Source organism: Urtica dioica, chromosome 7 (genome assembly GCF_054948205.1).
Source record: "Urtica dioica subsp. dioica isolate 48M chromosome 7, U.dioica_male_clone48M_v1_H2, whole genome shotgun sequence".
Classification (NCBI taxonomy): Eukaryota; Viridiplantae; Streptophyta; class Magnoliopsida; order Rosales; family Urticaceae; genus Urtica; species Urtica dioica.
The window spans coordinates 41,542,949-41,565,798 of record NC_142762.1 but is presented as its reverse complement, the minus strand read 5'-3'; the positions used below and the strand labels follow the sequence as shown (position 1 = coordinate 41,565,798).

Sequence of the window (22,850 nt, the reverse complement as noted above, 5' to 3'; positions counted from 1 at the left end):
TCTCTTATAAATTGGTTCCTTGAATTGCTCTCCCGTGTGTACTACTCATTTAAACAAATCTAGATCATATAATCGTATAATTAATTAGCTAGATAGCATAATTATTTATATTCCTCACGGTTATAGGGATATGTATTTCCAATAAGGGTATTTCACTAACAATTTGTTGTCGGAGCGATTGTTCATAACCGATACCAACATGTTTAATCCCCAACATATATATAATGCACATGGAGAAACACGCTCAATCCTCAAGAAAGAAGGAAAAAAACTTCGGGGCATGCCCAAAAACTTAAAAAAAAAAAAAAATCCCCTTCGATAAAAAAATACGTACTTGACCCATGGGGCTCTTGTTGCCTTCTCGATGACGACCAAGGCTTGCTTACTGCATTTGGGGGCAAGTCTTCCTTTGGCACACTATTGTTGATATAACTTATTATATTCTTCTCAATATGAGGCAACATTTTCTTGAGCTCCGGTTGAATGCCAGCTTTTGTGACTTGTAAGTACGTTATCAAACGCTCCAATGTGGGTTTCTATAATTTTATTCTTGTAAACTTGTTTGAACTAAGCGGATCTGGAATGAAGACCTCATGTTAGCAGAAAGAAAGATTAGAACAAAACGGAACGTAATGGCCAGTGCAAGAAACACTGAGATTTTAAGTATATCTGCTTGTGTTAAGCATATTTTTTTCTTTATATTTTTAAACTATTGAGAGTATGATGTGTTACCGACGAATAGTTGGAAGTGCCACAATCCCCGTCCATTATGAAGTGCAATTTGTAACGAAAAATAAAACAAGGAACAGATGAGCGAGATACATACCTCAAGAGCTAATAAGGAGCAAAGTAGTTGATATCGTTCAGTGAGTTCAAGCTAATAACTCAAATCTAGATGAACACGAGCGAGAGCGCAGACACTGTACCTCTCTTCTTTCGTTTCATAAAATATTAGTGATATTCCACTAAAATTCCTATAGACCGTACGTCTTGAAGTTATCATAATTATATTTACTTTATCATTTAAATAAAATGTCCATTGATATAACCAGTACGTATAGTTTACCCTCCAAATTCAGCTCGTAACACGAAAGAGTCAAATATACTGTTATACCATCGAGTCACTTATGAGCCCTGAGTTCCACCGATTCTCCAACGAAAGATTCCTTTGCCACTCATAGTGCAAAGGTGCGCGCAATCTAGCGGTTCTGGAATCGACTATAAGGTGAGCAAAAATTGTCTGTCTTTATTGAGAGCTTAATTTCACTTTTGATGTTTCCCTTCCTTCACTGATCATATCTGGTCTCCCAAAACATAAGTATATAAACATTTTTTGTAGCTATGAATAAAAGAGTTGAGTACACAACCCCGAATTCCAGCAGCTCCTCAGAATTTAGGTTGATCTATATTGTGGTTATCAATTGTGATTGCGATATTCCTATCGTAACGGTCACTTAAACGATATACTTAATTGCAACCTATCAAGGTCATATACAGACCAGCTGTACAAAATGCTCCCACTCAATCAAAACCTATCAACTGGTAAACTGCATATGTGATCTCAAATCTAACTACACACGCATAAATTGATCACTGATCGGTTTAAACGCTCCACCCAATTAATGCAAAGGACTAAGAGTTTGATGAATTTTGTTATACAATACCATGTCTAACCCAACTATTCTATTATTGATTATGTCTTTATCTCATTTGATTTGCAATCTAATGTAATCATAATAATACCTTAAGAAGGAATTGCCATAATATTCTTATGTGGGCGAAATTCCTAACAAGATCTGGTGGTACAAGTCATATTCACGTTTAGATTATTATAAACATAACAAAATTAACAACAAAAAAACATCTTTCATGGGATGAACTCTGAGCTCTGGACGATGGCCGCAAAGAGCTAAGAAGCTCTCAATAAGGAAAAATTTACTGAAAATTGACGAAGATATGGGAAGAAAAAAAAAAAAAAACACCTCCCCTCCGACAAGCAAGCACCAAAAAAAAGTGTAAGCACCAAAATATTTTAAACACTAGTATTTAAAAAAACGATAACAATGATACATCTGAAATTTCAATTACAAAAAATTATACATTTGAAATTTCCACGTATGTAATTTAGAAGAAATACATAAAATTAAAATATAAAAAACAGATGCAGTTGGATCAAATTTGGCAACCCTTTTCACCACAATCTGTCCAATTTCAAACTTCGCGTACTTTTTAAATGATTTATTTCTATATATTAAAAAGAAAAGAAAAACTATATTGAGCTTGGGCCCATTAATAGAGCACACTCAGTCAAAACAGCCCAAACCCAGCCCACTCCGCGTCACTCCCCGCCTTGAACGACGGCGACGACCGGCCCGAAGAGCTACAAAACGACATCCCCGGGGATTCACGAAACGGCGAAACGGCCGAGCTCCTCGAAGAAACGGACCTGCAACGTGGCGTTTCGAAGCCCGAAACGCAAGAGCCGTGGCTCTTTTTCCCGCTCGGCTTCCGATTCAGCAGCGGAGACTCGGCGAAACACCCTAGCGACGCCACCACCACCGGCGCTTCGGCTCGGCCCAGCCGCCACCTCGCCGATCGTCCTCTCGAAGCCGAGGAGAACGACGCTCTCGGCTCCGGCTCGCTTTCGCGGCGGCGACGGAAGCTGAGGCTGTTTGGGAACGCCGGGTTTGATCTCCCAATTGAACGGAACCGAGCCTGGTTTCTTGAAAGACTCGTCTATTGTCATATCGTCTCTGTAATTGTATATACGTGTCAGCGTGTGTATATATAGACATAGAGAGAGAGTAGTAATATGATATGTGTATTGGGTATGTATAGATATTCGGAAAAGCTTTGTGACACGGGCCACGACAGGGAACGATCCATACATATTTTGACACGTGGCAGCACAGTGCCACGTGTCAAAATATGTGTGGATCGTTCCCTGGTCGTGGCCCGTGATGATTAGCAACGTTCATAGATATTGGTCGTTAAGTTTGGCGATAGTGAGATGTGGGTCCCAGGCGTGGGAGACTTATCAAAGCGGGTCAACGAGATGTAACCAAATTGAGTTTAAAGTCAAGAAGACGACAAATCTTTTTGGAATTAAAACTGATGATGATTAAATCTTATTTCTAAGACGGCAACCTAAAACACATTTTTTTGTTGTTCTCTAACCGATGAGCAAGACTTTTATTTTTATTTTTAGAAGTGATATTATTGATCAAAATTATATGATATATTAACGAGTAAATAACGACAAAAATATCTAAAATTTTATAGTTGATACACTTAGTTATCTCTTATTGTAAGAGTTTATTACGAGCTGTTTAGTGTTTACACAACATTAATAAAGAAGAAGACGAAATTTAGAGCTTTTCACGAAGCCCCTCGGCTAAATTGTTTGTGTTTTTTGTTTAATTAAAAAAAATCTTAAAAAATTGTTTTAGGTATCTGAATGTATTAAGTCGAGATTAAACCTCTTATACTATTATATCTAGCTGGCAATAAAATGTTGATTCAACTGGCTAACGAGACTATAGTTTTCACAAAAAAGCAATGTTAATACTCCGTAAAGTTATCACCTTTAATGACAAATTTTACTTGCAAAATATCCTGTCTTCATATTAATTACATGTAATATTATGTCCAATTTTAAATTATTTCAAATCATCATTCATCATTTATTTTGGAAGAAAATTCATAAAAAATGAAGCAACTTTAATGATTGTTCAAAAAGATTTGCTAATAAATAAGATAAAATTGAAACAATTAGCTTTATTATTGTTTGACATTTAAGCAATTAATTTTGTGGAGCAAATTGACTTTATAGAGCTAATGAGCTATAGAAAAACTTGTGGGCTGAATAAAATTTGTGAAATTGTTGGATGATGTTGATCCGTGAGACTTAAAAAATGTTCTTGCTTAAGTTGACGTAGCTTGAAAGTGAAATTAAAATGGTATTGCTCTACTATTAAAAGGATGCTCTTACAAGTTACAACCCTTAAAAAATAATAAAAATAAAATGCAAAGAAGTAGACGAAAAATATATGTAAAACAATTTAATTCCGACAAAAACCAAAGCGAAGAGATAACGCGCGCATCTTTTCGAATTCCACTCTCTTGGCTTCACTTCCGCCATGGGAGCACCACCACCAGCGACCACGCTCATCCTCTCTCCTCCTCCTCCACTGCCGCCGCTATTCCACCTCCGGCCACTATCCTCCGCCTGCTCCGCCGTCCCTCCGCTCTCACTCAAACTCAAGCCCCTATTCTCGGCCCTCTCTCCCCTCCGCCGGCGCGTTGTGGCTCGCGCCGACGAAGGCGACGGCGAGAGCGGCGGAGCGGACGACTACGAAATGGACGAGGACGAGATGGAGGAGGTGGACAACAAGAAGGACTTCGACATCGAGTACGAACCGCTCTCCGCCACCGACGACATCGAGATGGTCAAGAGCAAGAGCTTCGTCTCCACCGGGGGATCGGATTCCGACACCGTCGTCGATTACCGGATCGACGAGGCCGAGTTTCACAAGATCAGCCTCTTTCACTGCGACTTCTTTATCCGGAAACCTCCGGACCCTGACAACGACGTATACGATTTCAGAGAGGTTCTTGCTCACTATCCTAGTTCTGTTTTTCTTCTTCTTCTTCTAATTTTTTCGCGTAATTGATTTGATATGAGCTTGCAGATGTACGTGACTCCTCCGGATATGGACGTTTATTCGATCCCTAGGGTTCTTGCTCCCATGCCTCAGAAGGTACTTTTATTTTCATTTTGATATATTTTTTTTTTGGCATTAATATATGCTTTGTGCTGTGTAGTTACTTAGGGTACGTGCAGAACTTGTAACCTGGAAAATCTGAAGGGAAAAAGAAAAAAAAAAAAAAGAATTCACTGTAACTACTATTTCTTTCTTGTGTTGTTCGTATTGAGGAAAATTCGAGAGGGAAATAAAATTGGCATTTCTATCCATTCTATTTTCATATGTTCCAATTCCAAACATGGCCTTGAAAAATGTTTGTAACTCTGTGGAAGGATTTGTTTTTCTTACTTGGTTTTGGTTGACAATTAATCACTTTGTAGTTGAATATGATGTTTAAGCAGTTCGTGCTACCTGTAATAATCGTTTCCTTTTTGAAGCTTGTGTAATTCTTTGGTTTTCTTTTTTGATCTGGTGTTGGAAAGTGTAGTATATTCGGTGTGCGAAGAGCGATTATGGATGCTACAACGTGACAGAGCCACCGATCGATGCACCTAGAGACCCATTGTATAAATCAGAAAGAGAGATCCTCAAGGTGTGTTTACGCATCGGTTTTTTCTCCAATTCTTTTGGTTTAGCCCAATGTGAAAGATGGCAATACGAAAAATCGTAGTCTTTGTAGATATGGACATGCATAGTAGCGACTCCAGTCTCAATTCTGATGATTTGAGAGTCTGTTAATATGGATCCTCTTCTTTTCTACTGTGGAAATAAGGCATTTGGCAATACTAGCCTGAGAAATGCATTGCTTTCTTAGGAGATTTGGCTTCGTCACTTTGGCACCCCATGTTTTTTCTTCTAAAACGCCCCCACTGTTCAGTCGGGTCATTAACCCGCGATTTGATTGCAGGTTTATCTAACAAAGCACTACAGGAACAGAAGATTAGCTGATCCTGAATTCGTCTTGGACTTTGAGGAGATATATGTAATCGATTCCAAGACCAAGTCAATTACCAGAGCTAAAGTTCTCGTGAGTAAATTTGGTTCCATGCCAAGCGTAGACATCTGACTGTATAACATTTTCAGTAGATATAATCTTTCATCTTCTCTACTTCTGGCCATTTACTTGATTATCATTAAATTTTTTACGTAAATAATTTTCTGGTAGGTCACAATCCCAGAGGGAAGGAATAGGGATAGAAAACAGGATCTCCTGATTATACGGGACAAAGGGACGTCCTTTAAAATAATCCCTTCGGTACTCAACTCTGGCCCTAACTTTCTTTTTGCTAGTTTTTTTCTCGTGTTATTACTCATATATTTCCGTGTAAATATACTGTAACAGAGCGAGCGAGACGACCCTGACTTGGTGTTAGAGAGGGAAGAGTGGGCAAAAAGCAGAGTGGAGATGGAGAACCATCTTAGAAAACTCCGGGACTTCAACGTCTCAAACTGGTTTTAAGAAACGCTCGTGAAGACTGAACATGCATACCAAACCCGGATTCTGACATATCTTAGCAAGTTAACCGATGAGGTCTATGTGTTATTATCTTTTAGAGCCTCTATAGGGTTGTGGAAGTGTGGAAGAGCTTGTAGGTTCCAAACGGTCAAAGCTCTATGTCGGTCGATTGATGTAATTGCTCTTTTTGACACTGAGTGTAATATGTTGTAGATGTATGTTTAATGTGAGGATTGTGAGACTAGAATTCGGGAGGAGAAAAATTCATTGGGGGAATTGTTTCAAACCAACTTCTTTTTCTCATATTTTATTTATCTATTTATGGAAGCTCGGTACATAATCAGATACAAAGATGTGCCAAAGAGCTGGATAGTTACTGAGAGTGTGGAGTTCCAATGATTACAGGAATACAGGCCTTCCCAATCAGATTGACTTACTCGAACCAAGAAACCGCAAACTATCACGAGTCAGCGTTCATAGTAATACACCTGTGACAATGAAATAAAATTACCATTAGAAACAGTATAATAATCCGTAGATGCTCGTCGGACTATTGACAGTAACACATGAAAAAAGACGGCTCAACAATACTAGTGGAAGAAGGCAAAAAAAATATGATTTCAATAGTTGTGTAATAAATTTAGCATTGTTCTATTCATGCAATAGGTGAAAAAGATTCCAATAAGTCTGCTGAAAAAATGTGATAATTGAAGCATACCTCACAAGCCTGTCAGCACAGCCAACAAAAAGTTTTCCCTGCGAAAATCGAATAGCCGTCACGGCAGAGTCAAACGGTACCGTCCCGATAGGTTTGGGATCAACATGGAATTCATCTCCAGATAATTCCTGTATATTGACAATTTTGTCCCAACCTCCCGTGAACAACCATTCACCCTCCATGAAAGTAGCAAAAATGGCGCCTTTATGCACTTGCATTGACTTCATAAACACATCATTTCTCCAAACCTGAAAAGGATAGACAAACAAAACAGTTATAGATATTGTTTGACTCAAGTATTGTACGGCACAAAAGGTTAAGCTGCAAAAATTAGGAAACCCCGAACCATAATTTTGTAGTTCCATTGACACAAGTCCATGATACAATATGGAGTCGCTTCGAACACAAATTACTGATACTAGTGATGAAATCGGTTCAAAATTCGAGAGGTGACTAATCCCTCCAATTACTCTGCTCTATGACTAAACAAAATAAAGTAACCAACACAATAACCCTTATCGTAACCCCAATGACTTATCCTTTTGGGTCTAACAGAAGAATCAAAAGTTCAAGCAAGGTAAAAACGATCTTTACCTTGACGATTCCATTGTCGCAAGCAGCGATCAGCATATGTGTATCGACAGCAAGTGACAAGACCGAGGCCACGGCTCTGGATGAGTCTTCACCCAAGACAGTCAAAGGAGTGTGATCGCTAAGGCTCCACAATCTGATGGTCCCGTCCAAGCTTCCACTATAGAGTACCTCATCGCATATCGCGAGCGTCGAAACCACCGATCTGTGACCGTTCATCGTGCACGCCAGGTGACCGTCCTGAAACGGTGCCGAAATACATCACAAGACTATGTAATTAATCCAGAGCACTGATTTTCCATGGATATCAACTATGGATTTTCGCTGACAATTTATTTACAGCGAAACGAGTTGAATGCCTTTTTGATCATCGAAAGCTGACGATTTTGTCAATCCTTGATTGCAACTTACTTGTAAGAGCCATGCTTTAATGGACTTGTCTCCAGAGCCGGTATAGAGGTGTCTACTTTTCGAGAAGCACAGGGCATGAATGCCACTGAAGCGCCAATCCTTGTGCTCGTTCCATTTCTTTAATGGTTCTTTCCGAAAAGGGACATTGGTTCCCCACACAAATACGCCGCCTCCGCTATCCCCGCTTATGCACAAGGATTCCTCTTCTTGATCCACGTACACTATCGCCATGACTTTGTGTTCGTGACCTTCGAATGTGTGCACGTGAGTGAAGTCCTGTACCACACAATGAAGGGTCATTTATTGTTATGCCAATCGTTCAAAGAGATTCCATGAAATAGCATAGTCAGTGTGCTTATTATTACCTGCAAGGACCAGACACGGATCGTCTTATCGTACGATGAACTAAAGATGAAACCGCCTATAAAAGAGAAGAGGCATGAGTTTTGATTAGCAACAGAAATATAACCCCCCTTAATCGTAGGAGAGCGATTACCAACATGGTAAATAAATCATCGATCTTTTATCCTCTGTTTCTAAAGACAACATTATCTGTCTTTTTTCTTTCTTTTATTCTATACTATTCAGATATAGGATATTCCTCTAGCGACAAAAGGAGTTCTAAAACAACGTTTACTTCAATGTTTTTGGTTATTTTCAATACCAAAAATAAGCAACCACTGCAAATATCTCCTACGTTATGACTGATATGTAACAATTTGCAAAGCTGAGCAGAATTTATTACCTCCAACAGCAATTCCCGTGATACAGTCGCGATGTCCACGAAGATCTTTGAATTTCACCGTTCCTCCAGAGAGACCGTCAACAATGTTCTTGTCAGCTCTCTCTCCCTTTATTTGATCACCGTCTCGTTGTTCACCGTCTTCTCTTCTGTTTGAGTTGTCTCCTTTATTCTTTTCTTCTGGAAGATGACATAATTCTCCAAGAACTACATAAGAAGTACCATCAAGAGCAAGTTTCATCAAGCTGGCCATATCAAATTGCGGCTTGATTATCAGTTCCCTCATCGATCTCCTAACTTCGCTCAAGAGCGGTCGACTTTCCGGATCATAAGCCAAACACTTCAACAGCATATCCTTCGCCGGAGCAAATTCCGGACCCAGACGAGAATCCAACAAAGAACTAACTCTTCCGGTCCACGCTTGGTCATACTCATTTCCTCCACCGATGATACTTGGAAACTCGTCGGTGAATTCTTCCACGAGAATACTGAGCAATAAGCAAGAAACCGACCAAGTATCCGAACAAAATCGGATTGAGTTCGTCGACTCTCCAAGTCTAACCAACATCTCTGGACTGATAAAGATGCCATCTTTCCACAGATTACGAGCTGCCACTTCCGGTTCCGACCCTGCAACACTATCGTGAACCTTCCTTCCCGTCACCAAAACCTCGCTCACGTCCACACAAGCGTGACCGAACTCGTCAAAAGAGAAACACGACGGTCCGAGGAATCCGGCGACGAAGCCTCGTGAGTGAAGATCGATCAAAGCCTCGACAATTTCAACCCCGAAGGAGAGAAAAGCAAGTGGCTCAGTTCTCAAATCGCCGATCCTTTTCTCTCCCATCCTCTCACACACCAGGTACAAAAACCCATCTCCGTCCAAATCCCCCCAAAGACCATAAACCCTAGCAATTCTCCTACACCTCGCCCTCAGAATCAAACCCAACCCCTCCCTCGTCTTCTCTCTCATGTCTCTTAAACAGTTCAAAACCCTAACAGCGTAACCAAATTCAAAACCCAAACCATCCAAACAGGGGAGAACGCGATCAAGCGCAACGAGACTCACCTCTCGACGATCCCCCTCATCAACCAGCACGGCGGCGCGAGAAAAACCTCCTCCGTGTTCCTCCGGCGAGACGGCGTCGCTGGAGAGGATCCAGGGCTTCCAGGCGGAGTAGAAGTCGTCGGACCAGAATCGGCCGAGTGACGGAGGTAGCTCCGGTCGGCGGCGAGGCTGCGTCGGAGACGGACGGCAATCGGTGAAGAGGGAGAGAAGTTCGAGGTTCTTGGGGAGAGAGGAAGGGCCTTGGGGAGGGAATTTGACGAGGACGGTACAGGCTGGGCATCGGACGGTGAGAGGGAATCGCTCCGGGAGGCGAGCAAGGCAGGCCTCGCAGACCGTGTGGCCGCAATTGATCACCCGAGGGATCGCCGTAGCGCCGTCGTAGTTCTGAAGACACACCGGGCATTCTGGCGCCTCCATTGGACTTGCTCAACTTGCTTGCAAGTCAATCCACCTAATTACGTAACTGCGGTTAATTAAAATAAGAAAAATTGACCCGGAATTGTTAAACATGGCAATGAAACGAGCTCGAAGCGTATGAATTGAGGAGGGGTTGACGAAATCTGAATATAATAATATTTAATATATCGGCTGACTTATTTTAAATTTATTTTTTATTTTTATAATAATAGCCCGAGGCAATTCATTAAAAAAAAAAAATAGGTATACCCGAGACTACAGAGATTGAAATTCCGATCGGAAACCGCTTTTTTTTAAGAGTTCCAGTATCGGTATGTACAAAACCGGAATTTTTCTTGGATTTCGAGAAAACCGTTCCGATTTCCGATATTTTCTGAGGTATCCGTTCACTTTCCGGTTGTCTTTAGGCAAATTCTCATACATTCCGACGAAAATTTACCGATAAGTAGTTAAATACCGACAATTCTTAAAATTTGATTATATTTAGTGTTCTTCAGGAAATTTTTCGTTAATTTATGATGATTTAGTTCAAATTAGTCGTTTCTAATTTCATTATTGTGTTTAATTGGATTTTGTATTTAATTTTTTTTTTGTTACATCATAAAATAAGGTTTAGATTTGAATGTATTTTTGATTTTTTTTGTTAAATTAGTTGTAGAATATGAAATTTTATATATAATTAGTTGATTTTTAACATGAATATTATCATTATTTTGATTTTTTACTTTGTATTGAACTATGTCATTAAGTTTGTGTTGGATTTTTGTTGAACTATTATTGTAAACCTTTTCCATTTTTCTTCTGTTATAAACAATCATAGTTTATAATATAATAATTTTATGTTAAAAAAATGAATTGAGGATTTATTAGAATTTTATTTTAAAGCCTATTATGAGAATTGACTAAATAACATAAAAGAGGTAGAAAAGTCAATCGCTTAAAAAAGTGGGCATTTGTGCTCAAATCCTGTTAGCTGCGACTTCAAACGACAAAGATGAGAAACGACAACAGATGTGACGGTGGGTCTACCTTGGACGATCGACCATCGTCTTTGACGAGCATTTATATTATATGATCCTCGCAAAAAAGACCCATCAATTTGGCTCGCGTTGTGAGAGAAAGTGGTGGATCTAAGACCGCGCGTGACTCTTTTTTGGCGTTGTTCCCAGGATCTGAGAAGCTCGTAAGTATTCCATTTCCCAGCTCTCGTTGTTTTTCTGTTTGCTTTCCCATATCAAGTGCTCGAATTCCCTGGAACATTTGGAAAAGAAAGTCGACCGAATTCGACCAGTAAATCGGGTTGATTTCGCTCAATTCACAGGGGATCGTTTCTGAACAGTGCATTTAGCTTTAATTTTCCGGATTTTTTTTTTCTTTAGGCTTTTGATCTTTAGCGAATAGACTCGGATTCGGTACACTCCCTGTTCTTTGGACTAGCGGATTTGGAGATTATGTGCACTCTCTCATTGTTGATTTATCTGGAATCCACAACTTAACTTGGGAAAAAAAAAGTTACAAACGCTCTTAATTCTTCTCTAGTGTGACATTTTTTTTTTTTTTGGTAATTAAATGGGTAGGAAAATATCCATGGCGGGGCCGGGGAGTTCGATGCTATATTCCGCTCTTCTGTTCACAGTCACTCTCTCTCTACAAGAAATGTACAGAGGGAAGTTGGCATCGACGGAGTTGTTCACCATTTTCGGGGGTTTTGTTAGCTCTCTCCTATTCCTTCTCGCACTGACCGTAAGTACACTCTACGATTCACATTCACTGCTCATTCGTCTTCGTTTCTATTTGGTCATAATGTAGATTAGAACAAGGGACTGAGAGAGTGTAGATCAGAAGAATGGCTGGGATGTAGTGTTTTATAATTTTAGCTTCTTGTGTGTTTTTTTTGTTGTTGCAGTTTATTGGCAATTTCCAGGAGAGTTCTGGTATGAAGACTGGTTGGGGTGCTGGTGAGTCTGCTTCTTTGGTTTATTTATATCTTTCTTATTTTATGTTAAACAGCGATGACTGAGGAGTTGGGTCTTGTTGTTCGTTCTACCATTTATATTTTTCCGATTCAAGAACTCTACAACGATGTGCGTTTATATGCCTTGAAACCCTCGAGAATTTGTTTGAAGAAGATCTTTCTATGGAGCATTGTCTATCTGTTGGCATAAGGATTAAAGCTAGGATCTTTTTATTTATTTATTAATTTATTTTAATATTTCAATTCGTTTTAATTGCAGTTATCATAGCTGAAGTTATAGCTCTTATCGCTGCTAGCACGGTTCATCGAGTTTGTATCACAACTTGGTAAGGTTTACTAAATCACGATTTTTTAAATGGTGAAGAGAATCTTAGGCATTGTTTGGTTTGAGCTTTAAAGGTAATAACTGCTTACCATTTCGTTTTCGATATGCAGTTTCTTGTTTTCGACTGTGTTACTGTACGAGGTCAACAAGCTTTCGGGGATGGCACTTTCCAAAAACGAGTCAAAATCGAAAAGGCACTAACTAAGGGATACTATTGTTGTTTGGAATTACTAGATGTGATCTTACGCGGCATTTCAGTAGTTTTGCACACCTTAGACGTACCATTTTGAGATGTGTTAGAGATTTATCGATGATAGGACCAATTTTCAAGATGCTGTTCAGTTATTACTATTATTATTTCGCTACGGTATAAAAATTACAAAAAAGATTCTAGTGCAGTTTCTGAACAATTGGTTTTGAAGCACCATAATATAATAGAGCGAGTTTAACGTTACGCACGAGAAAGCTAATCTAATTGCTACTGGTAGTTGAACTCCAATTTTACATTTGCATTACTGTAGAACTAGTAAAATTATTTCTGTATTTTGGATGTTTGTTCTATAACCTAAATCTGTCAGTAGAAAAACAATATTGGTCTCTGGCTTATGAGACAAAAAAAAAAAAAAAAAAAAAAATTGAAGTCAAGGTTGGTTTGTGCTATCAAACAGATCAATGCTGGTCAAAATTAAGCAGCAGCCAAAAACGTTTTCACGTGCTCTTTTCCTTGATGACATTTCATGAAAAAATAATTTATTATCCAGTTTGGTGACTGAAAGACGAAAGGAAAGACTCGTGACCGAGCGGCAATGGCCGGTCTGGCAACCCGGGAATGTCGATATCGCCCTCCAACATCTTCAGAGCCTCCGAGGCAGTCGGTCTGAGAGCCACCATCACATGTGAACACAGAATCCCGACGAGCACGAACCTCTCCATCACAGCTCTCGGCCCATCTTCCCTGACCGCCTCGTCGATGACCTCTTTGGTGTGGCCCGATCTCGCGGTCGACCAAGCCCAGTCGGCTATAAAGACCATGGATTGGCCCGTTGCTTCTAGCGCCTTCTTTCCGCTCATGATCTCGAGAATCACGATCCCGAAGCTGTACACGTCGCTCTTCTCCGTCAGCTTCCCGTAGAGAGCGTACTCCGGGGCGAGATACCCGTGGGTCCCCGCCACCCGGGTCGTGAGGTGGGACCGCCCTTCTTCCTCGCTCTGCCTGGCCAGCCCGAAATCCCCGAGCTTCGCTCTCATCTCCGAGTCCAACATGATGTTCGCGGCCTTGATGTCCCGGTGGTAGATCCCCGGCTTGACCCCGCGGTGCAAGTACGCTAGACCCTTCGCCACGTCTACGATGATGCTCTTCCTCTGGGGCCAGTTGAGGCGGGTTTTCCCCGAAAAATGGTCGCGGACGCTCCCGTTGGCCATGAAGTCGTAGACGAGGTATCTCTGGCGCCCTCCGACGCAGCATCCTCGGAGCGAGAGAAGATTCCGGTGGCGAATCTTGCCTATGAGCTCGACCTCGTTGCGAAACTCCCGGTCGCCCTTCGATCCCGAGTCGGAGTCATCGACGAGCCGCTTCACCGCGACAACCGTCCCGTCCCTGAGCGTGCCCCGGTGCACGACCCCGTACGAGCCTCGCCCGATCAGGTTTTCCCTCGAGAATCCGTCCGTGGCCCGGTCCAGCTCGGAAAGACGAAACCACCTCGTCCCCGACCCGGGCCTAAACCCGCCGACGAACTCCTCGTCGAGAGCGTCTCGCCGCCTCTTCCCCTCCCATCTCCGGTAGAAGACTAACGAAACGACGGCCAAGGCAACGCCGATAAACCCCCCGAAGCAACCGAAAAGAACCCTCCGAAAGACCACCCGGCTCGTATCTCGGGACCCTTTTCGGGACAAGGGCAGGCCGAGAACGCAGGAGGCGGTGCTCTCGTGGGCCGGGCCGAGCTCGTTGGCGACCCCGGCCGCGTAAAGAACAGCGAAATGAAAGCATTCCGTCCCGTTCGGGTCCAACCCTTTGAGCCTCGAGTAGACCTTCATCCCGGCGTCCACACAAGCCCCGCATCGCGCGAGGCCCATGAGATCGCCGCCGCACGAGTCCCTCATCATCGCCTCTGAGGCGGGCCCCACTTTCCGGGCCCAGTCGCGCTCCGTGAAGATCCCGGCGCAGCCCGATGGGCCCGCCGGGTCGGGGAAGCAGCGGCGGACGAGGGACGGGCCGAGGGATTGGGCCGAGAGGCGGGCCTGGAGGCCCGAGAGGCACGACGACGAGGCTTCCGCGTCGGGGAGCTGAAAATGGGAAGTGTCTCTCAGGTGTTTGGCCATTCCGATTCCGAAGAGGCTCAGAAGGGTCTGGCAACACTCTTCTTCTCTCCGCACCGGCTCTCGGCACAGAGAGCTGTCCCATGGGAAGGTCTCCACGTAGCTCAGGTCTATCGGACACGACGATGACGTGGCTGATGATATTTGAGATACGAGTAACACAGAGAGTATGAGAGCTATCATCATCATCATCTTCTTCTTCTCTATTCAGTTTGTTGCTTATAGTACGTGTGTGTATTCTTTTTGTGTTCTTATATTTGCGAGAGATTTGAGTGGTGATCATCAACTTTGGTTGGCGGGTCAAATGGAGTAAAAAAATTGTAGTTTGGCGTGAATGAACTGAAACTTCTATGTTGGTTAGGTAGTGGTCAAGAGTCAAATATGTAAAATCATCATTAAATTAACACCATTTACGTCAAAGTATTATATTATCAAATACAAGTATATATCATGCTAATTTCAAACGATCACGCTCTGGGACCTCACGTACGTTCGGCTTTGCCACTCGGTTAATTTTGCCACCCAACTAAATCAGTGGGGTTCCTTTTCAAAAACTTTAGGCCAAAGCGCAAATGAACCTAACAGTTATTGTCCTGTTGTCTAAAGAAAAATAGAGAAAAAAAGCAACTTGCAATGATGTCAAGGACTCGCATTAATTTATTCTTCACTAGGCAACTGGCTAGCACATGTGGTGAACATAATATGCAAATAATTGTATCTCCATCATAGGACTTTATGAAATATGTATAATAATATCACCAGGGATTATATTTAAAACGATCCAAAAAAAACGAAAAAAAAATACTATGGTTAGGTACAATTAGCAAATTAGTGCACATTGCAAATTTTTTGTTTTTTGTTTTTTTTACATAAATTGGTGTTATCATAATGGTTAACGGTAACAGTTGGAAGGTAAAATTATTATCACCAAATAAATAAATAAATAAAGTAAATAACAGTTGTATTGTATCATGATGATGGTCACCGACAAAACCAAATAATAATTAAAGGCAATGAAAATGGATCCCCATATGTTCTGCTCTGCCACTAATTTGAAAGATAGATATCAATCAGAAGCAAAATCGTCGCCTTCTTCGTCCTTGCCGATCGTTCCTGCCGATTTCTGGTTTCCCAGCCACAATCCGATACTCCGTCCGATCGTCCCTAATTTGTTCTGATCTGAATTTATTGATTTTCGCGGGAATAGTCGACCTTTGACGAGTAAGCCCTAAAGTTTATTTTTTTTGGGATCTTTTCATTGATATTGTGAATTATAACTAAATCGACGTTTGGTTTTGCACAAAATTGCAATCGGTTTCCCTTCGGACTTCGTTGATCAGCTCAATTCCTTCACCAATTTGATCGGACATGGACGAGTTTGGCGTGCTGACTTCGAGTTTCGGGATTAAGCCGCAAGGAAAAGCTGCTCCAATGGCCGCCTTGAAGAGGACCACGATAAACAACAACAACTCGCAGACGAAACCCTACTACAATGGTGGAATTTCCGATGGCCATCTTATGTTCGGCGCGGCCATGAACTCCAATTCGACGACGCAAGTGGGCTCCGGCGGCGATTCGTCTTTCGATTATGATTCGTTCTTCTCGGGCTCCAATTCGAGCGTTAACTACGACAATGACGACATTTTTGGCGTGATGCCGGGTGTGAATAGCTCGAGCTCTGCAAATAATGGGCCGAAGATAGATGATATATTCGGGTCGTTCGATTCAGCTCCGAAGCAGAGTGCTCCGATCGACGACTTGTTGGGCGATTTTGTCACAGCAACCACGAAACCGAGAAGCACCAACAGCAAATCGCCTTCTTTCAGCGCCGATGATCTGATATCCGGATTCGGTGCTGGCAATGCTTCAAACACCAGGTGTGTATTTATAGTCTGAAAATTTTAGGTTCCTTACTGAGTGTAGTTTTGTCGAATGAATGACAATGTTAGTTCGAGTTCCTCTGGCTTTAAAGACTAATAATTTGACAGCCTAGAAGTTTGTTGTAGACCATAGAAGCGTAGAAAAAAGGGCATAGCTTCATGTGAAACTAATGTTATTATAACTTATAGTCGGAATGCTGTTCAAAAGAAATGCAGACGTAGATCATCGCCCTCGACAATCAACTAAATCCACTTTCGCTTCATCAGACGATCCTTTTATTGTTCTCGAATCAACATCAACTTCAAGAGACGGTTATGCTTCCTCGGATTCACTACTGGACCCGCTGGAGAGGATCAGCAAGGTCAACATTTCTGGCGGTTCGAAGCCCCCGCGACTGAAATCTCCTCCAAAGTCAATGCACATTCCAAAGGGAGATAAAGGTACGTTATAATCTCCGATCTCTGTTTCACGTTTACTCTTGCTATAGTAAAAAAAAAAGTGTTTAATTGAATGTTTTCAGATTCACTCATTAGTGCCGTTCCTTTATGCAGCCAAGAGCTCGGCAGCGTCTCCGATAGACGAGCTCGAGGACTTTGCCATGGGCAGGGTGCAAAATAATTTCAACGGCCGCTCGAATTCTCGTTCGGGCGTGGAACGACAAGGCGGAGATGACCTGGAATCCATTTTTGGTGTGGCCCATCGATCAAGCAGTGCTCCGAGATCAAGGACTACGACTTCGGTGAGGGCATAAATAAAGATGCGATGCTTTCACAACATTATCGGAACGTGTTTTATATACATATTTGAATATTATTTCAGGATCCCATATTTGACGCTTTGAATAATAACAAAGGGCCCACGGGGACCCAACCACGCGTGCCTCCAAAGACGTCTTCTGGGAGCTCATCCAACATAAAGAAGTCTTCATCCGCTAGTGGAATTTTCGGTGACCTTACTTCGATGTTTGGGGGTAATTTAGTAGTGAATTTGGATCTTTGCAAAAATACAAATTTTCGTCTTGGGGCACATATTTTTACCCTCCTCCTCATTTTCTTTATTTGTTTTCGTTCTAATTCAAGGGAACGAAAGTTGTGGAGAATTTCAAGAATTTGAAGGAGAAAGTAGAGAAAGAAGAAATGCCAGATACGCCCGTTTTCAGAAAACCAAAGAACGTGTGGTATGTAGTTGTCTTGTGTTTCCGTTAGACTTCTGTGGGCAAATTAACGATTTCCTAGCTTATTTATTAGGGTTATTATGGATGTGGTGACATACTCTTTTAGGGCATGAAATGATAAGATTGCATTGTATTTTTCATAACTTTTAATTTTTTGTGTAATTCGTCAGTCGCCTTCTTCCTATACCTTTTAATCTTGATTCAGCTATGTTTGTCTTGTGTTTTTCAGAAGCAAGAAAAAGACCATTATAAATTAGTTGCTTAGCTATTGAATCAGCTTGATGCTTCAAGTGCAACGTGATATGTGTGAAACTTATTTTCTTTTGATTTTGCGCATGACTTTTACGATAATGCTGTACTGTTTATTATTCAGGATAAAGCAGTATCAGATATGAATGAGCGAGACTTCAAATCCCAGCAAGAGCAGGAAGAGAAGCGTGTAAGTACTTAGCTGGCTAGTCACAAATTAAGGAGGCCATTAAAAGATTGTCTGCTATATTAGGCTTATTATTATTTGTTTCTTCTGTTGTTACTGCGTTGATCATTCATTCTAACTGCACTTGCAGAGAGTTGCTGAGGTTTTGGAAGCCGACATCAAACAATGGGCTGCAGGGAAAGAAGGCAACATGCGTGCATTGCTGTCATCCTTGCAATATGTGCGCTCTACTTCGTATTTATATATTTATACCCACACACACACACACACACCTTTTTGTGTGTTTTAGAGCATAACTATAAATAAGAAATTTATAAGGAATTAAGCCTCTTCAAACTTATTGTTTGCTATACCGTCAACGTTTAGTTAATTATAGCTAATTAGCCTCTGATTCTATTAACAACAGTTAATTGACAATATTGCCCAAATAAATCATGCCCTTTGTCAATGGGTGGGAATCATTTGGGAAAATTTATCAATTAATTGTTGTTAATAGAATCAGTGGGGAGGCAGTTTCATTGACGGATCTCATAACTATAGAAGTAGAACCCTATAAATAATCAAGATTTTCATCATCTTACTTGCATGCCAGTAACTTAAAACTTGGATGTATTTTTGGTAGGTGCTTTGGCCTGAGTGTGGGTGGGAGGCAGTTTCATTGACGGATCTCATAACTTCGGGTTCGGTGAAGAAAGTGTACAGGAAGGCCGCTTTGTATGTCCACCCCGACAAAGTCCAACAGAAAGGAGCAACTATTCAACAAAAGTACACGGCAGAGAAGGTTTTCGATATCCTTCAGGTAATAATGGATCGTCATCATCACTAGTCTTGCTATTATTTCCATTCTGCTGCCTCCAATTTGATCACTATAAAAACAAAACAGGAAGCTTGGAACAAGTTCAACAAGGAAGAGCTTCGCTAGCCACAAATAATCATCAATTCGGTTCATAGTTCCAAGTTCAGACAATTTCCGAAGGTTTTGGGCAATTCCGGAGATATCAATATTTACAAATCGATCGCCCAGCACTGCAGTTTTGCTTTATATAGAAAATTCTACTGTGGGAATACGACTGGGCCCAAGTTATTGTTATTATTATTATTATTATTACATATTGGTGCACATACAAATCATTCCGTCTGATTGATGTTGCAATACAGAGATTTATTTCTTTTATCTTTTTTAACTTTTGAGAGCGGGGGTGTATCAGTTCGGATATGAATTATATTATTGTTTTTGGTGTAACATTAATCTACACGTTTGTTGTTTACATTTAGTTTTTTCGTCCATGCTGCATGCATAATCCATAATTTGTTATAAACTATTCACAACAAATTAACAATATAAATCGTATTCTGTCTTTCCATCTTAGTCTTCTCAGCCCCTCTGCTAAAGCATTTGTAATGCCTTGTAAGATGGCTAAGGACTCACCACTGCTGGTATTGTGAACTACATTACTCTCTTTCAGGCTTTCCTTGAGCCTTTCAAATTTGTGATAATGAAAGATTACAACCAATCTATCGATACGCATTTCTTAGGTATGTTTGATACGAATGTCCTTTCTTATTTGTCCACGATGTCGAATTCTGCTAGTTCTAACTGTAATTAACTACATTATTTCATAACGGTAAGAATCCATCAACCTGCCCTTTGATCACCTACAGAGATCCAAACACGCTCACAAGACAATAAGAATGAGAACCGTAGAGATTTGATATATCTTCTCTAGAACAAAATTCGTTGAAGCTCAAAGATTGCTTCGCGACTGGACAAAGCTTCTAACAATGTTTTGTTTTCTATTTGTTTACTCGTCGAACCCAAAATTTACATTAGAGAAACTCCGAGTATATTGTTCAATGAGAAATCAAACATCTAGCAAAACTAAAGCCTCATGAATAAATTATCAAACACCTCTGTCTGTATTGTTCAAGTTTTCTCCTATTATCACACCTCTCTCTTTAAGCATTTTGTTTTGATTGAGTAATGAGGTTATAGTGTTTAGTCCAAACTCACTCTCTATTACTGTCTACCAAATAACAACCACACATGCTCAACAGATATTTCAGAATCCAACAATCTATTGCTTCTTGTTGCATGACTTCAATCACGAAAACCCAACTGCTACAGAGATATTTCAGTTTTTTTCTCAATAAAAACTGTTCTAGCAAATAACTAATGAACTCTAATTTCTACTGGAGAATCATTTTCTTGTGTGTACAGTGAGAGGTAGACAGCCAAATTAAATTCAACAAGTACATAACTAATTTCTGCAAAAAAAAATCATAATGTGATTGGCCGAAAAAGAAGAAAAAACACCTTGAACATCGGTGAGAGATAAAAAAGAATTACAGAATCTGAGCAGCGGTGTTCAATTTCTCTGCTAAAATAAGCTGTGTCCTGGTGATACTAGACAAGTACAGCAACAGCAAATTATCCTGCACATACACACATACACCATATTCAACATCTCATCACAACTATAATGAAAATGGGATTCTTATATTATTATTATAATGTAAAAGCAAGGTTCACTGGCCTGAAGAGTGTCGTTGACGAGCTTGTCGAAGTCCGGCGGCGACAGCTTGGGAACGGACGACAGAGTGTCGGAGATGAACCTCGCTATGGCGTTATCGGGGGCGATATTGCCTTCCTGAAACCATCCAAACACAATGTGAGATCATCGTCATAAACCAAACCAAATCGCAAGAAGAAGAACCGAGGCTGTCAAGAATCACGGACCGCAACGTTGTCCACGTATCTGTAAACGTCGTTGATGAGCGCCAAGAGCCTCTCCGTGGTCGCTTCCATCGCTTCCAGGTCGGAAGGTATTTTGTCCAGTCCAGTTTTCTTCAGAATATCAACTGATAATTCATCCAAACAGATATAATATAATACGATCAAGCAGCGATTCAATCAACAGAGTGATGAATAAATCGGCGAGACTTACATCCGATCCTCTGAGCCTCAACCATGGAGAGATCGACCGGAATCTGGTGAAAGTGCGCGGCGAGTTGGCGATCGGAGAGCGAGAGCGTAGCGGAGACGAAGGCGCGGACAGAGGGAACACCCACGGTGACGACGGTGACGTGGACGGGATTGGAGACCTCTCGGGAGTAGAAGTCGTGGATCAGGGCGGTTCCGCCGGAGAGAGCGGTTCCGGTGGAATACCAACCGACGATGACTTCCTTAGGGTTGACTTTGAGGTGAGAGACGAGCATGTTGTGGTGGTACTCGATGTCCACGGCCACTTGAGCCGAAAACTCGTTGTGAGGTACGGCGTAGGAGTTTCGGATGTCGACAGTTCCGTCGGGGAGGACGCTTCCGAGCAGAGTTCCGATCACCCGCTCCGCTCCGTCCGGCCGCCGCACGAAGCTGTCGCAGATGTTGAATATCACCACTGGATGGACCCGAGCCGATACTTGAGGACCCGAGCCGACCTGAACAACCGTCAATTCGCTCGCCGTAGTCATCGTCGACGTCTCTCTCTTCTCTCTGCAACGGGTTCTTCCTTCCTAGGGTTTGGATTTTTTTTTTTTTTTTAGAGGTTCGAAGTTGAGTCTGGTGTCGTATTATTGGACTTAAAGTCGTTTTGGGCTCAATTGTTTGAGTTTAGACAAATGGACGTTTATGACTCATTCTAATTTCAAGAAAATCCCAAAATTTTATTCAAACATCCTAAGATAAAAACATTTTTTTAAAACGCTTTTTTACATAAAAATGGCATAAAAGTCTATTATTATTATGAAAAATCACTCTCGATCGACTATTTGTGATGAAAATTAGTTGTTATAGGTTTATAGAGATAAGCTTCAAAATTTCGTAACGAGATTAAACCCTATTTTGAAATAATGAATTTAAAAGGCAAAGAAAATAAAATGGACAAAAATGGCTCGGGACCTTCTATTAAATATTCGATATGATGAACAAAGGATTGTTCGCTTAAAGACATGGGCTCAATAACACGACAATAATAGGGGTAAGATGTAACATGCGTAAGTATACTCCATAATTACGTATTTATAATTGTAGGAGGCAATTGGCGAGCTCCGATCTTCTAGGGCACGTTGCACGTTGGATCCGAGCTACGTTGGTATCTTGAGGGCCACGTGTCTTCTTTGACCCGATTTGAGATGAACGGTGGAAGGATTCGAAATGTAGATAATGGGCGTTGTCCGGGTCTTCAGGAAATCGGTTAAGTTTGCTGAGCGAGCTGACTTTCGTTAACGTGAGCTCACAAATACGGATCGAGTTGACCTTTGCCAATGGCAACTCGGCCAATTCGATCATTCTTCATGACCTCGGGCTGAGTGTATGCAACATCCACCACGTGGCCTTAATAATAGACTAATTTCATGGGCTCGGGCCAAATTGCTTCCGATTTGGGATGAACGATTATGTGTGAATAGAGGACGAAATCAAACATCAACAATTATTATCAAAGTACAAATCAATAATACTATTTTTAAATAGTTTTATTGCATGTACTTGGACTGGCTCATACGAAATCGACTTTTCGATGCCATAGTCTTAACTCAACTATATATATTCCTAGCAAAAAAATATCTATTTTTAACTTGATTATGCCTGATTTTAGCTTTTTCTAAAAGCTAAACCGTGTATATATATATAACTATA

General features: G+C 41.2%; 6 protein-coding genes and 1 pseudogene across 6 annotated transcripts; 3 read left to right on the top strand and 4 right to left on the bottom strand.

Moving 5' to 3' along the window:
* Nucleotides 1–2,023: 2,023 nt before the first annotated feature.
* Nucleotides 2,024–2,800, bottom strand: LOC149391669 (uncharacterized). Its single transcript, XM_089621109.1, has one exon. The coding sequence runs from the start codon at nt 2,744–2,746 to the stop codon at nt 2,405–2,407; it is 342 nt and encodes a 113-aa protein (XP_089477235.1). The 5' UTR covers nt 2,747–2,800; the 3' UTR covers nt 2,024–2,404.
* Nucleotides 2,801–4,008: 1,208 nt separating this feature from the next.
* Nucleotides 4,009–6,544, top strand: PTAC6 (plastid transcriptionally active 6). The gene is made up of 6 exons (XM_089619435.1): nt 4,009–4,610; nt 4,692–4,760; nt 5,194–5,298; nt 5,614–5,733; nt 5,872–5,961; nt 6,049–6,544. Exons 1-6 carry the CDS (start codon nt 4,140–4,142, stop codon nt 6,163–6,165), a joined length of 972 nt encoding a protein of 323 aa, XP_089475561.1. The 5' UTR covers nt 4,009–4,139; the 3' UTR covers nt 6,166–6,544.
* On the bottom strand, nt 6,439–10,182 carry LOC149391667 (zinc ion binding protein). The gene is made up of 6 exons (XM_089619434.1): nt 8,628–10,182; nt 8,248–8,303; nt 7,883–8,158; nt 7,475–7,711; nt 6,881–7,128; nt 6,439–6,650 (listed from the first exon to the last, which is right to left on the bottom strand). Exons 1-6 carry the CDS (start codon nt 10,108–10,110, stop codon nt 6,623–6,625), a joined length of 2,328 nt encoding a protein of 775 aa, XP_089475560.1. The 5' UTR covers nt 10,111–10,182; the 3' UTR covers nt 6,439–6,622.
* Nucleotides 10,183–11,145: 963 nt separating this feature from the next.
* Nucleotides 11,146–12,864, top strand: LOC149391666 (keratinocyte-associated-like protein). Its single transcript, XM_089620368.1, has 5 exons — nt 11,146–11,293; nt 11,688–11,853; nt 12,017–12,068; nt 12,345–12,411; nt 12,521–12,864. Exons 2-5 carry the CDS (start codon nt 11,698–11,700, stop codon nt 12,609–12,611), a joined length of 366 nt encoding a protein of 121 aa, XP_089476494.1. The 5' UTR covers nt 11,146–11,293; nt 11,688–11,697; the 3' UTR covers nt 12,612–12,864.
* Nucleotides 12,865–13,059: 195 nt separating this feature from the next.
* On the bottom strand, nt 13,060–15,087 carry LOC149391665 (putative receptor-like protein kinase At1g11050 pseudogene; annotated as a pseudogene).
* A 621-nt stretch (nt 15,088–15,708) lies between these two features.
* LOC149391664 (Chaperone DnaJ-domain superfamily protein) lies at nt 15,709–19,491 on the top strand. The gene is made up of 10 exons (XM_089618666.1): nt 15,709–15,947; nt 16,067–16,603; nt 16,815–17,047; nt 17,159–17,346; nt 17,427–17,577; nt 17,687–17,784; nt 18,155–18,220; nt 18,348–18,437; nt 18,840–19,016; nt 19,101–19,491. Exons 2-10 carry the CDS (start codon nt 16,095–16,097, stop codon nt 19,137–19,139), a joined length of 1,551 nt encoding a protein of 516 aa, XP_089474792.1. The 5' UTR covers nt 15,709–15,947; nt 16,067–16,094; the 3' UTR covers nt 19,140–19,491.
* Nucleotides 19,492–20,374: 883 nt separating this feature from the next.
* Nucleotides 20,375–21,777, bottom strand: LOC149391663 (eukaryotic translation initiation factor 3 subunit F-like). Its single transcript, XM_089618667.1, has 4 exons — nt 21,163–21,777; nt 20,955–21,076; nt 20,752–20,865; nt 20,375–20,650 (listed from the first exon to the last, which is right to left on the bottom strand). Exons 1-4 carry the CDS (start codon nt 21,683–21,685, stop codon nt 20,561–20,563), a joined length of 849 nt encoding a protein of 282 aa, XP_089474793.1. The 5' UTR covers nt 21,686–21,777; the 3' UTR covers nt 20,375–20,560.
* Between the last annotated feature and the right edge of the window lie 1,073 nt (nt 21,778–22,850).